The sequence below is a fragment of the Perna viridis genome, chromosome 9 (genome assembly GCF_037379345.1).
Source record: "Perna viridis isolate PV_CMFRI_1.1 ecotype Kerala chromosome 9, ASM3737934v1, whole genome shotgun sequence".
Lineage (NCBI taxonomy): Eukaryota > Metazoa > Mollusca > Bivalvia > Mytilida > Mytilidae > Perna > Perna viridis.
Window position 1 is genome coordinate 44,788,541 of NC_142453.1, and position 15,896 is coordinate 44,804,436.

At 32.1% G+C, this 15,896-nt stretch overlaps 1 protein-coding gene across 2 annotated transcripts; it reads left to right on the forward strand.

Moving 5' to 3' along the window:
- The first annotated feature begins 838 nt into the window (after window positions 1-838).
- On the forward strand, window positions 839-15,588 carry LOC148608685 (beta-glucuronidase-like). 2 transcript variants are annotated; one of them, XM_088544024.1, is made up of 13 exons: window positions 1,151-1,288; window positions 1,808-1,959; window positions 2,850-3,026; window positions 3,557-3,735; window positions 5,218-5,360; window positions 5,716-5,903; window positions 6,357-6,497; window positions 7,480-7,655; window positions 9,574-9,723; window positions 10,613-10,697; window positions 11,448-11,624; window positions 12,445-12,580; window positions 13,156-15,588. In XM_088544024.1, exons 3-13 carry the CDS (start codon window positions 2,868-2,870, stop codon window positions 13,275-13,277), a joined length of 1,656 nt encoding a protein of 551 aa, XP_088400150.1. In that variant the 5' UTR covers window positions 1,151-1,288; window positions 1,808-1,959; window positions 2,850-2,867; the 3' UTR covers window positions 13,278-15,588. The 2 variants fall into 2 exon arrangements, with proteins under 2 accessions (XP_088400149.1, XP_088400150.1); XM_088544023.1 differs by lacking the exon at window positions 1,808-1,959 and having other exon boundaries at window positions 839-1,288.
- Window positions 15,589-15,896: the final 308 nt, after the last annotated feature.

The window sequence follows — 15,896 nt, forward strand, 5'->3', positions numbered from 1 at the left end:
GTTTTATGAGTTTTATGCTGAAGAAGGATATTAGTTATCTGAAATATTCAATGTAAGTTTTACCATCTTCTGGCGATGTTAAACATATTTAGATGTTTATTTAATTTATTATGTTTCGCATCGTTTTTAATGATCCATTACTCCGTAAGAGTGATTGTTGACTTTTATTTAGACGATTATATATATATATATATAATCAAATTGATTGCAAAAGCCTGACAATAGGAGAGTTCTTCGTTCGTGATGTCATCACTTACCTGTGATTTGGTTTCGGTTGGCAAAAAATCCATTGAGTGGCATGGGGCATCTTTTTAAGATAGGTGAAAAATTCTTATGGTTCCCTACACCGCAAATAAAACTTTTTTCCATGGAATTTCATATCGAATTTTGGTTCTGTAAAATGTTTCATTTAGATAAAATAATTCATATTTCCTATGTGAATTTTTTACTCTCAAAAATAAATTTGAAATGATATTTATATGTAAACCTATATTTTCATTAAAAATTATTTTGGAATTTTTATCCTCACATAGTCTTATTACTGAATATTTATTTCAGAATTCCGTGGATAAAAAGAGTATTATTGGCAATGTAGTGAACCAAAAGATTTTTCAATTATTTTTTAAAAACGAAAAAGTTAAGATGATTTAAAGTTGATGGCCCATGCCACTCAATGATTTTTTTGCCAACCAAATCCTAATCACAGGTACGTGTAAGTGATGACATCACGAAGAACTCTCCTATAGCTCTGGGACTAATAAAACATTGTATTTAATCCCAGTAAAGCTTAAGTAGCTTAATCAGATATTAATTATACAATTTGGTTAGATGAGGGATTACCGGGGTTAGATCCATGTAGCTGTACATGAATAGTATATCAGTAGAGAGATTTCGTATGGCATTCAGAAGTCGAGGTCAGCTGATCGATCACGATTAAACAAGAAGTCACATGATCAAACAAATGGCAGCTCGCTAGAAATAGCAGAATCCAACGACAATGATAGCTTGTATCCTTCTTTCGTGTATGACAGGATTACTTTCACATTTTACTGGATTTGCCTCAGATGAACTAAGAGATATTTTTACAGAGGAAATGGAGATCAATTCCAAGTTTTATTTAAGGAAAATGGAAAATGGAAATCCTTTAAAGAAAGGGATGCTTTATCCAAGACCTTCTGAATCCAGGACGGTAATGTCCCTAGATGGGATGTGGAAGTTCAGAGCTGATATTTCTCCAACCAGGAATGAAGGATTTGTTAAAAAGTGGTACTCAAAACCATTAGTGCAGGTATACTGTATATATACATTATAATTATTCCTGTTGAATATACAATGCACATGTAATGATGTATACTGTATATATATTAACTTTTTTGGTATGAATGTGCCAATGTCAGTCTGTTGATGACAGGTGTTTTTAATATCCTCGATTCCCATGGTCAAAATATTAAACCTCCGATATAAATTCTAAACAACATTTGATGGACATGTTTTGTTTCTGTACATGTAGCTTGGACATTTTTCTAATAAATGTGAAAAAAATTATGATTGTTATGATTGTAAATGCTGATCCTACTTAAGGAATGGATGAATCATTCATATTCTGAATCAGAATGACAAGGGTCATCAACTGCCATAATTCTGAATCAGAATGGCAAGGGTCATCAGCTGCCATTATTGGTTTTATTTAACCTGGTTCCGATGCAAAAGCAAAGTTCTTGGTTTTGCATTTAATGATTATCTGATTGTAGTGAGGAATGTCTCCTACATTGCAGACCATTAATCAGTTCTGTTTATTTTATTGTAGGTTGAAAATCAGTATTAAATTAAATTGAATATGAATCTAATTTTGAATGCATGCACAGATTTATACAGTGTACAGTAAACCACAATGTTGTACCATACTGTTGAGCTGATTTGAATATGTTAGAAAACACCCCATGACCTGACCTTGATGAGGTATGATCCACACACACACAGGCCTCTGTTCTTTATTACAAAAAATCCAAATTTGTGATTGCACCTGGAATAGGTTGTATCAGAAACAAGTGGAACCACTATAATTGTTTGTTTTTTTCTGCTCATTAGCATGAGCCATCTGAGGCAGATTTAAGGAATGCCCTGGGGTCCTTATTCCACAAATACTCGAAAAATTGGATTATGTAGTAAAAACTGGAAATCTCTGGAATTGGAATTTCTGAATTAGTGATCTCTGGTCATTGTTACATGTATATTGGTTGAATATACATTTTTGTATTTACTTATACACCATTTGGACATGAGGTCAAATGTTTAAAGGAAGAATGAACATAATACAAAATGTATATACATGTATCTGATGTTGCTGTATGCCATGAAGCTCCATTTGTTGGTGTTATTTGCAGAATCATGACAAATTGTAATGGTACATTTTGTATATGTACGTATGTGTCTGTATTCATTATGATTGTTACAAATATTCAATATGGTAGTTGAAAGTATACATGTACATGTATTTAGGGACTATACAATACTAACCTTAGTACCTGATGTATGCACAGATCTTATTTTACCAGTGTATAGAAACATGTACATGTAACAGATACACACTTATGAGTTCACCTTTTTCTTCACCTGGATTCCTATTTACATGTACATGTATGGTATGTATAATCATAGACATGTAATTACATGTGGTATAAGGAAAATAATTTATCATCATTGTTATTATTAACTGGTTCTTTATTATACTGTTTCATACACATGTAAATTTTTATTTGATATTTGCAATGTAAAATGATCAAACTCTAAGGAATCTTGAATTCCTCATTAATATAAACTACATTTTGAAATTAATTATTCTTTTGTAGACAGGGGATGTAATTCCAATGCCTGTACCGGCAAGTTTTAATGACATTACACAGAATAAAACCTTAAGAGATTTTGTTGGTTGGGTTTGGTATGAGACAGAATTCTTTGTCCCTACAGAATGGCAAGATAGAAGAGTTATATTGAGAATCGGCAGTGCTCATTATAATACAATTGTGGTAGGTAGAAACTTTGTTGGCTTGATTTGGTACATAAAATATACATGACATGTACATAAAATGAGATTGAATTTTTTGCCTCTACAAAATGATAATGTAGATGAGTTTAACATGTATGTAGCCTTAATATGATTGTTGAAATACATGTACAATTGAACATACATGTAGCAGTGACTTTTCTCAGCCATATCAGTGCTATCATGTTCATCATTTACAAAAGATTTTTCAGAATTTGGAACAATTTTGATCTCATTGCATCACTTGAACGATGTTGAAGTATTGGCAATTTTAAGCCCTCAACTTAATTGTTCAAGTGGTGTAAGTTATAATTATGTGACCTAATGTTCTTTACCAAACTAAATAATGATATCAAATATTTATTTGCACAATGATTTAATCAGCTGCAATGTACATGTACATGTAAGTGCATTTTTTTTAAAACTGTATTATCTTTAAATGCTAATTTAAGTCAATATAACATAGCTTACAATTTTGTACATTTACATGTATCTAGGCTGTTTTTGTTTCAGTGGGTGAACTCTCATGAAGTGATGACACATTCAGGAGGACATCTCCCATTTGAAACTATGTTGAACAGTTCAGTGGTTGTTTACACAGGCACAAACAGATTAACAGTGGCAGTAAACAATACAGTGACACCCTTTACCCTGCCACCGGGGGAAATAATCTACAAACATGACTTAAACAGGTAGTAAACAATACAGTGACACCCTTTACCCTGCCGCCGGGGGAAATAATCTACAAACATGACTTAAACAGGTAGTAAACAATACAGTGACACCCTTTACCCTGCCACCGGGGGAAATAATCTACAAACATGACTTAAACAGGTAGTAAACAATACAGTGACACCCTTTACCCTGCCGCGGGGGGAAATAATCTACAAACATGACTTAAACAGGTAGTAAGCAATACAGTGACACCCTTTACCCTGCCGCCGGGGGAAATAATCTACAAACATGACTTAAACAGGTAGTAAACAATACAGTGGCACCCTTTACCCTGCCGCGGGGGGAAATAATCTACAAACATGACTTAAACAGGTAGTAAACAATACAGTAACACCCTTTACCCTGCCACCGGGGGAAATAATCTACAAACATGACTTAAACAGGTAGTAAACAATACAGTGACACCCTTTACCCTGCCACCGGGGGAAATAATCTACAAACATGACTTAAACAGGTAGTAAACAATACAGTGACACCCTTTACCCTGCCACGGGGGGAAATAATCTACAAACATGACTTAAACAGGTAGTAAACAATACAGTGACACCCTTTACCCTGCCGCGGGGGGAAATAATCTACAAACATGACTTAAACAGGTAGTAAACAATACAGTGACACCCTTTATCCTGCCACCGGGGGAAGTAATCTACAAACATGACTTAAACAGGTAGTAAACAATACAGTGACACCCTTTACCCTGCCGCCGGGGGAAATAATCTACAAACATGACTTAAACAGGTAGTAAACAATACAGTGACACCCTTTACCCTGCCGCCGAGGGAAATAATCTACAAACATGACTTAAACAGATATTTGGATTTCAATTACTGAAAAGGAGTCAAATTGTGAACTAACATGAATTTTTTTTACATCATACATGTACTATTCAGTAAAATACATACCATGTATAAGATACATGTAGTTATTGCATATTACAAAGAATACCAGTACACTGACACAGGCTGATAAATAAATATTAAGTTTCAATGTGAAAGCATTTCATAAATGCCAATTCCAGAGTTTCCCTCCTTTCACAAGAGTTGTCTTTAATTAGAGCTGGTAAATCTGTAACTGTAAATGAAAAAAGAAACAAATAGTGCAATCACAAAGCTTGTCAAGACCTAGCACTATAAGATATCCATGAACTGAGTATATTTTCCTTTACTTTGGTTGTATAAGTATGATGTCTTAGAAGAAAATGAAGGGGTTATAAAACAGGTGTCAGCAGTTATTAAGTTCTGTACATGTACTTGCTTTGAATAGGGTTACTTTACAGAGGGGAATGCAATCCAGAAAACTGCCATTACAAAATTTATGTAACTTGTGACTTCTTTGCCTTTTAAAAAGTATGTATATGTGTAGCATGCAACAAACAAAATTATACATATTAAGTTAAAAGTATTATTTCAGATGTTGAATTATTTTTTCATTAATTTTAGATATCCTCCAGGCTATTTTACACAGAATATCAACTTTGACTTTTTTAACTATGCTGGGATCCACCGATCGGTCAAACTTTACACAACACCTAATGTTTATATTGATGATATCACCATAGTTACATATGTTGAGGGTGTAGATGGTAAAATTATATGTCATATTTGTGGAATCTTTCTGTTTAAACAGTTGTAATTGATAATTGAGAACTTAGAAATCTTGAGCCTTTGGCAACAATTCTGTTTCTGTCAGATCATTAATATAGCATTACTTCAAGTGGTCCTTGTTTGAATTACCATTTTCATATTTATATACTTTGTATTCAGTGTTTCTAAATAATGTCAGGATATTGTATCCATGTCCAAAGGAACTGTGTCAATTATTCCTAGAATCATAAATGTCAAAAGAGCAAAGAGGAGGAATATAAAACACTCATACAGGCCTGTAAACTTATTATTAAGGCCACACAGCATTATTTAATACATGTACACTTTTTTCAGGTTTTATAGACTATACTGTTTCTGTAAAAGGTTCAGCACGATCAGTTTTTATAGAAATTGTGGACGAGAATGGTAAGACTGTGACATCATCAGAATCAATAGATGGAAGAATGGTTGTTGGTAATGCTAACTTTTGGTGGCCATATGGTATCAGTAGACAAGCCACAGCCTATATGTATATATTCAAGGTACTGTAAGTTCTAAAAATGGTTGTTGGTAATGCTAACTTTTGGTGGCCGTACGGTATCAGTAGGCAAGGTACAGCCTATATGTATACATTTAAAGTACTCTAAATTCTCAATTCTATATATATTTTTACTTAGATTTCATCCTCTTCTGATAGATCTGGTTCAAAATACTTGATTTTTAGAATTTGCAGAATTTCATTTGCTTGAGTGACATAAACAATTTCTTTGGGCAGAATTTCACTTGCTTGAGTGACATAAACAATTCTTCGGGCAGAATTTAACTTGCTTGAATGACATAAACAATTTCTTCGAGCAGAATTTCACTTGCTTGAGTGACATAAACAATTTCTTCGGGCAGAATTTCCTTGCTTGAGTGGCAGAAAATATGAATACATGAACAATGCAGTGTTATTGATATCATGTTAAATTATCTGTATCTACTACTGGTTGCAGGTGACATTGAAGTCCAATTATGGTACTGATATATATAGACAACCCTTTGGTATACGGAACATCAAGTTGACTGATTCTAAGATCCTGATCAACGATCGACCATTTTACTGTCATGGTGTTGGCAAACATGAGGATGCTGATGTAAGTTGACAACCAAACCATAAGTTGTTTTTCCCCAGTCTTTCTTGCTATCTTAAATATAACCTCATTATGAAGATAAGATAAATTGGGTATCACAGCCACTTGATATTATGACATTTATATAGGTAGTTGCTATATTTTTGGGTCAACTTCCTGTTGACCACTGTTATGTGGTATTAAAATGTGGTTGGGTTGAGGATGTCATTTAGTGAGCTTTGCTTACAGTTTTTCTTTTATTGGTCTTGGATGTTACCTGTAACACATCAAAAAGACAAACAATGTATTTTTATATAATAAACCTTTTGATTTCATCAACCATCCTACTATCGCTTGTTAACATTTATCAACCATCCTGCTTTTGCTTGTTAACATTTATCAACCATCCTGCTATTACTTAGAAACATTTTATCAACCATTCTGCTATTTCTTGTTGACATTTATCAACCAGCATGTCATTACTTGTTTACATTTATCAACCACCCTGCTGTTTCTTGTTGACATTCATCAACCATCCTACTATTCCTTATTGATATCTATCAACCATCCGGCTTTTGCTTGTTAACATTTTTCAACCATCCTGCTATTCCTTGATCACATTTTAAGACACATCATTTTTATGTTGAGCATTAAATAATTAAATTTTCTCCTATACTATGTCTTCAAAAATCTGACCATAAATAACTAAACACTAGTGTGGTGACTATCAGGTCTATCAATGAATATGGGCCACAATGAAAAATTATATTTATAATTGAAGAACAAAGGGCTTTTAGTTAGAATATGTAATATGTTCTACAATAATTCCCAAAAAGGAGAATAGTAAACATTAATCACATTCCAGATAATTACCAAAAAAGTAATTAATTGAAAAAATGCAAATAACCAAAATATGATCATGAGTGCCGAAGCACGCCTAGATTTAACAAGTGTGCGGAACTTATTCCTGTCTCATTATCTATACATGTACATTTATCTGTTCCAGATCAGAGGTAAAGGGTTAGATTTCCCTATGATAGCTAAGGACTTCAATCTACTGAAATGGTTAGGGGCCACCTGTATGAGAACATCAGTCTACCCATACGCTGAAGAAATAATGGACCAAGCAGACCAACAGGGCATAGCTATAATAAATGAAAGTCCTGGGATAGGAATCATCTCGTAAGTTACCTCAAAAAGTCCAGGGATTTGAATCATCTCCTAGGTTACCATAAAAAGTCCTCGGATAGAATCATCTCGTAAGTTACGACAAAAAGTACAGGGATATGAATCATCTTGTAAGTTACTGTAAAAGTCCAGGGATTAGAATCTTCTTGTAAGTTTCTGTAAAAAGTTCAGGGATAGGAATTATCTTGTAAGCTACTTTAAGAAGTCCTGGGAATAGAATCATCTTGTAAGTTACTGTTAAAAGTCCAGGGATTAGTATCATCTTGTAAGCTACTGTTAAAAGTCCTGGGATAGAATCATCTCGTAAGTTACTGCAAAAAGTCCTGAGATAGGAATTATCTTGTAAGTTACTGTAAAAGTCCAGGGATTTGAATCTTCTTGTGGAAATTACTGTTTAAAGTCCTAGGATAGGAATCATCATGTAAGTTACTGTTAAAAGTCCGATTAGAATCATCTTGTTAGTTAAAAGTCCTGGTATAGGAATCTTCTTATAAATTACTGTTAAAAGTCCAGGGATTTGAATCATCTCGTCAGTTACTGTTAAAAGTCCTGGGATTGGAATCTTCTCATAAGTTGCTGTTAAACCTTCTGGGATTGGAATCATCTTGTAAGTTACTGTAAAAAGTCAAGGGATTGAAATTTCCTTGTAAGTTACTGTTAAAAGTCCTGCGATTAGAATCATCTTGTAAGTTATTGTTAAAAGTCCAGAGATTAGGATCATCTTGTATTTTATTGTAAAAAGTCCAGGGATAGGAATCATCTTGTAAGTTACTTTAAAAAGTCCAGGGATTGGAATCATCTCGTAAGTTATTGTTGAAAGTCCTGGGATAGGAATCATCTCATAATGCCGTTAAAAGTCCTGGGATAGAATCATCTCGTAATGCCGTTAAAAGTCCTAGGATAGAATCATCTCGTAAATTATTGTTAAAAGTCCAGGGATTGGAATCATCTTATTAGTTACGATTAAAAGTCCTGGGATAGGAATCATCTTATATATTACTGTAAATAGTCCTGGGATTAGAATCATCTCGTAAGTTACTGTTAAAAGTTCTGGGAAAGGAAACATCTTATATATTACTGCTAAAAGTCCAGGGATTGGAATCATCTCGTAAGTTACTGTTAAAAGTTCTGGGAAAGGAAACATCTTGTAAATTACTGTGAAAAGTCCTGGGATTTGAATCATCTTGTAAGTTATTGTTAAAAGTCCTGGGATAGGAATCATCTCGTAATTCCATTAAAAGTCCTGGGATAGAATCATCTCGTAAATTATTGTTAAAAGTCCAGGGATTGGAATCATCTCGTTAGTTACGATTAAAAGTCCTGGAATAGGAATCATCTTATACATTACTGTTAAAAGCCTTGGAAAAGAAATCATCTTGTAAATTACTGTTAAAAGTCCAGGGATAGGAATCTTTTTGTAAGTTACTATAAAAAGTCCTGGGATAGGAATCGTCTTTTAAGTTACCGTTAAATGTCCTTGGATAGGAATCGTTGTGTAAATTACTGTTTAAAATCCAGTGATAGGAATCTTTTTGTATATTACTGTAAAAGTCCAGGGATAGGAATCATTTATACTAGTTAGTTTCATTTACCATAAAAGTCCAGAGGTAGGAACCCACTGGGAAGTTACTGTAAAAAATCCTGGGGTAGGAATACAGTGGTATGTTATCGTAAAAAACCAAGGATGAGTCCAATCATAAGTTACCATTGAAAATTCAGGAATTTTATTCCACTTGTAAGGCATTACATGTAAATTACTGTAAAATGTACAAGGAAAGAAATCCACTCATAATTAATTTGAATAATAGTTTACCATAAAAATGTGTATGTGATTCACACTTTTTTTTGTCTGGAAAAGAGTGTTAAAATGATATTTGTTTAATTTATCGAACATGTTAGTTCTACATTTAAGTGCAGCTAATTACAAGAATGAATCATTAATACATCACATGTCTGTAATGGATGAAATGGTCAGACGAGATAAAAATAGACCTGCTGTGATCATGTGGTCTGTTGCTAATGAACCAAATATAAGAATACCAGAGGCCAAGTTATACTTCAAGTAAGTGTCATTTGATCTGTCCCTAAAAAACCAAATATAAGAATAATAAAAGTCAAGTCATACTTCAAGTAAGTGTCATGTGGTTTCTTGCACATGAACCAAAATAAGAATTTCGGAAGTATTTCCATATGTTCTGTCATAAACTGACAATACATACATGTAAAATAAAACAAAAGGTTGGCCTATACATACATGACCTAAAAGTGAATATGAAAAAAGTGATAAGGCTATAAAAACTACCAGTAAGACATAAGAAAAATAACCATTGCTCATGTTATATTTTTGTGCATTTTATGCAATACCAACCTTGTCTTGAATCCAGCTTTAAGATTCCTACTAGTTTACAAAGTTGTATATGCTAAATATGGCTTAGGTCTCACTAACCACTTCCGGGTCAAATGGCCACCCCCCACCCCCTATGTAGTACCTAAAACATACTGAACTTTAGACATATGCATTGTAAGTGCATTATTAGTGTGTATTATGATTAAAAGTAGTCAAAATAAAGCTGAGAATGTGTACTTTAAAATCATATATGTAATTAACTACAAAAGTGTATGAATATTGTTTACATGTGTGAGTAATTTGTCTCCATGCTGTCAGTTAGCAGAACAGGTAAAATGTGGATTTTCAGTATTATTTATTCAAGTAAATTTTGTGAAGAATTTCTACAATCATCGTACCATTAGCATAATGATTTTGGAAGCCTTATTTTCCAACCTTTGCAACAATATGCAACTTTAAGATGTCATTTGTCCTGGGAATTCACAGTGAGACCTTGAAAATTACTTTTTTAACATGTAAAGTAATGGAAACGTTCGAAGTGGTTAGTGAGACCTTATTATACTGCACACCATAAAATATCAATCGTTTCCTTTTCTGTTAATAGGACCTTGATAGAGCATACAAAGTCCCTGGATTTTACTAGACCTGTTACCTTGGTAACCAATGATGGTCCTGTACCTGACTATGCTGTAAGTATTTTATTTTCTATTTCAACACAAAATTTTATAGTATAAAAGAGAAATATTGCGAAACCAGTAAAGAAGTAAACCAATTATATGTTCCTTATTGAGTCCAATTTCAATTTGTTTTGTCTAATTGTGTAATTTTTTAGTTATCTCCCTTGATGCAATATGATCACATAGTTACAGTTTAAACAAGACCTATTCCTACAATATTTAGCCTCACAAATTATATTCCTGCTGCTATTTGAACTCAAAGCATTTTTTAAATCTTCTAAGTTTGATAATCTTCGAATTCCTTAGCAATCATCTGACAACACATGTTTCAAAATCTGTTGAAGGGTTTAGCTGTACTTTTAAGGTATATTGAAGATAAATTACCTGGAAATTTTATACAAATGAACAAAACCTTTTTCACAATAACTTTGCTGCTCAATGTGATAGCTATACACTGTATCATCCTTCAAATACATGTCAAATACATTCTTTCTATAGCTATATTTACAATTTTCATGCCGTTGTAGAAGAAAATCATAGTGGTATTTTATAGTAAAGAAAATTCTTTGACTGTTACAAATCTGAATGCCAATAAAATACATTCTGCCTCATATATAATGCTAAATATTGGCTGATTATATTTGGGTAAAAGTTTGTTATCAAAGGAGGAAAAGTGAAATATGTAGTAAAGGGTTAGACTATAGGGCACTCATAATCAGGTTAAGTAACGTTTATTACACAATTTTGTTTTTTTCCATTAAGACTGAGTATGTAGACTTAATTCTCGTGAACATCTACTATGGCTGGTACTCAGACTGTGGACACACAGAATTGATACAGAGACAAGTAAAAAACAATCTTCTTGGCTGGAGAGAGAGAACTAACAAACCTATCATGGTCTCTGAATATGGTGCTGATACGATTGCTGGATTACATCAGGTATATAAACAGAAAAATATAAAAACTTAAAATGATCTAAATCTGGTGCTGATTCAATTGCTGGATTATATCAGCCATAGAAAAAGAACAAGATTGAAACCCATGTTGGTGTGTCAGCATATCCTGTAAACCAAACTCCTACAAAGGGGTTATGTTCAGTATATATCATATTTGGTCCTGAAAATAGACTTAGTCAAATCAATATGAGTATTGCATAATGATATTTAGCACGATGTGAGCTTATATTGTTGACAAAACCTTTACTGTGATTCATAGGGGCATAACATGGAAACCTTAGTGCAAAATTGAACCAAAATGTATAAATTCTTCCTAAGTGAGGAAAAATAATGGACTTTCTTTGCAAGAGATTTTGGCCACATGCTTTGACAACCTGATATTCAAACTATAAATGCCTATTGTATGTAGACAACCTTTGATAAAATATTTAGTCTGTTGAATCATGCCCATATGTCTGGAAAAAAACACCTGCAAATATACCCCTTTTTTTATATAAATATTTGATATTAAATGTGAATGTGCATCAGGCGAAATACTTATTTCCAGATGCTTTTGTGGGAAGATGCTACAACGTCAGAGTAATTCAAAAGAGCATGTGAATTAAATGAGGATTTACCAGTATATGAAAGATTGCATGAAACAAATTTTTTTCTCTAATGCTTTCAAAGGGAGATAATTCAATATTTTTCTTTATCTTTGATTAAAAAAAATATCTTGTTTAACTTGATCACATACTTTTTTATTCTGCTTTTGGTCCATCAAGATTTTTAACTTATAAAAGATGTCATTTATTCTATTGTAGGATCCATCCTTTGTGTTTACAGAAGAATATCAAGTAGATTTTTTTGGGGAATATCATAAAGTTTTTGATGAATTCAGAGACAAGTTCCTAGTTGGAGAAATGGTCTGGGTGTTTGCAGACTTTATGACTGCACAAGGTTTATCTAAAAAGTTTTTATTGTACATCAAATATTTATACAACTCATATTTATTATACCACTTCTTACCTGCCCTTAAACAATTCATAATCAGTAATTAACAATGTGTCAAATAAGCCAACTTTTCGATACATTATAGTAAAATATAGATATCACATGGCTGTTAAGGATGGTTGGTAACCATAGTTAAATCAAATATGAAAATTTTGATTTTCCTTTACATAAGTACAAGTTTACAATGTGTTGTTAATCAGAATTTTGATTTGTTTATAGCTGTGTACATTGTTTATGTAATACCTCTAGGTATACCTACTGTGTTCATCACCAAATTCAAAATCTAAAATATAAATTTAATTCTCCGTTGGATGCTGTGTGAGTTAGTAGCAAAGATTTACCATAAGTTAAATTCATTTTTATTTTAATTTGACAAATCAATTTTTTATCTTAATTTGTTCAGTTTAAGTAGAAGAGGCAAAGGTGTGTGATTCAGGCTACTAGGAGGCTTTAATACAGAATATTATACCAGTTAATTACTGAAATCATTTATAACTCATGTTTACTTTTTTATTTATCAGAGATTATTAGAGTTGTTGGTAACAGAAAGGGACTATTTACAAGACAAAGACAACCAAAGATGTCTGCCCATCTGATTAGATCTCGATACCAGTCATTATTAAATAAAACAGGACAGTCATAGAACAAACTCATATTAATACAGGGCTGTTGGCAATATTTATCTACAGTTTTAATTCAGACTAGTCCTACTAACATTTCCTTCTACTTTCTGTTCAGATGACCTTTTCATACTTATTGGGGTTTTCCATTTCAACAATGCTTTCATAATCATTAGTTCTGAAATTTAATTGTCTGATCAGAAAGTACAATGCAATTTTGTTTGATCATACATACAGTGATGGAACAATGAGTAGGTCTAGTTTTAATTAGATGGTATTACTCTGCTGATATGCATTGTTTTGTTAACATTTGTGCCTTCAAATTAGAATGACCATATAATGGTATTGTGTAGTGTAGTGGGAACTTGTTAAGCTCTTGCTCTAGGAGATGACCTAGGATCTGAACGTTTTGTTATCCTTTACAATTATTATACTTTAGATCTATTTCATGGAAATCAATTCTGTGGTTTTTCCCAAATTTCAGTGGTTTGTTTGTTATATAATATGTTTTTTAGCATTAAGGTTTCAATTGAAACATTGTGTTTCGTTATAAATATATATTTGTTGTTGATTTAAACCACAAAAATTGGTACTCCACAATACATGATTATTTATTTCAAAGTAAATTCTTATTTTGTATAATTTTATTTTGATATTTATTTTATCGTGAGATTCTATATTTGTAAGTTTTTTGTAAAGTTATTATTGTCAGAGAGTACAGGGACAGAGAAATTACAAGGTTTCTAATGAGGCTCTGAAATATCACCCAAAGATGGCATTTACTAATATTTATTTTGTGGTGGTGATTGATTCTATACCTCACTTTTTAAATCATGCTATAAAGTCCTCCTTGCTCGTATTTCTTTTTGTAAATGTAAAATAATATAAAATGTTATATTATAAATGGCATTTTGTATTTTATAGCGACTTTATCATGGTTCATATCAGGTGAGCCCGCTAGGGTGAGCCTTGATTTGAACCTTGATGAAGTCACTATCTAAAACAAAATATCTTTTATTCCTTTTATCTGTAATTTGCTATTTATAAAAGAAAATTATGTTAAATATCTGATATAACCCAAAAAACATTACTGAAATGGGGAATATTTTATCAGATGACCACTGATCGTCATGATTTGTGATATGGTCCAGTCAAAATTTAGCATGTGTCTCCATTGATGAAGCGATGTAACTGGGAAATAATTTTTTAACATCTGTTGTGCATTATTATCAGGATTATTTCAAGGATAATGTATATAAATTCTACAATGGTAAGTTATGAATTTGCCAGTTCTCTTGAAAATAAAGTCACTCTTGTGTATGCTGTAAAAATTGCTTGCCATGCAATGGACAATAAACATTATGTTATCTGCTTACTATCCATGTGACATGTTATTTTAAAATAGTACTCTATAGTAATTAGTTTACAAGACAAGATTAACATCAGCTACATAACTTGTAAGAGTTCTGTCTTCCATTATAAAAAGTCTTCATTACAAAATTAATGAAAAAAATTGTCAATCTATTATTATGTGACCTTTAGTAACAAGTGAAACGAGTTCGAATTGCTATGAAATAGTGCAGTATAGTTAAATCAAGACATTCAGTGTAGTTAATTACTGAAATTATACTTAATTTCACAGTGAGGGGTTTTTCAAACATTTCCACAATTATTTAGAGTTGTATTACATTGAAAGGTACCAAGTGCATAGGATGTAATTTGCATATTTGCAGGTACATATTTTCAAGAATCATTATTTGTGAAAATAAATACAATGAAGTAATTAGTGTAGTTACAGTACTGCTAAGATTGTAATGTATTGTGTCTGTGCACAGTGAAGAAAAAAAATGTAAATTCATAATTGTGATACCTGAAAGGTTTAGCTGTATTCAGTATGTAATGAATTCATGTAGGTTATTTTTTAGCTTCTTTAGATCATTTTTGTTATATATAGCTGTTTATAAAGCTTACTTGCTATGTGTGGTCAAGAACAATTGATTTTTAAACTGTGCAAAGCACCAAATGATACTCCCCACCCCAGTAACCATCAAGATCATTATATTCCTCCCATAAGGCAAAAGATATAAAAATGTCAAACAACAAATAACAACAATATTGTAGCTACTACCCTACTTGAAATCAAATGATTGCTTTTTTATTTTCTTAATGAAATTTTGACATGAAAGGTAATATTGTCAGCATTTTTGCAAGAATTTTGTATGTACATGTATTTATTTGTGTACAATATTATGAATGGTTGTTACTGAATGTGCATAATAAAAATAATACTTTATTTTTTTACTACACTGTATTAAACTGACTTTAATATTTTTATTTGTAGTTTCACTCCTCTCTTTTCCTGCCCCCTTCTTCAGACAATAGTCAAAGTTCGACTAAAATGAGGAAAAAATTGCAAAATGCAGTATTTTTATAATGGTTAAATGATTGAAAGCTAAATGAATTATAAACCTTCATAATTTATTTGTAAGGTCATCGAAAATAAGCAAATTTGAGAAAACAGAAATTCACACATTTATAGAGAAATCAAATACTGGTAATGGCAGTCTACAAACTAAATATTATTTGACAAAATTATGTCCTGCTAGAGATTCAATTCATTTGCAGTAAGACTGTGTGAGCAA

What these genes read in the sequence shown, in the direction of transcription:
- LOC148608685 (XM_088544023.1), top strand. Translation starts at nt 998, where the DNA reads ATGATAGCTTGTATCCTTCTTTCGTGTATGACAGGATTACTTTCACAT. An exon ending in CTCATTATAATACAATTGTG is followed by an intron (nt 3,027 to 3,556) that starts GTAGGTAGAAAC and finishes TTTTTGTTTCAG; the next exon opens with TGGGTGAACTCTCATGAAGT. An exon ending in GAGGCCAAGTTATACTTCAA is followed by an intron (nt 9,724 to 10,612) that starts GTAAGTGTCATT and finishes TTCTGTTAATAG; the next exon opens with GACCTTGATAGAGCATACAA.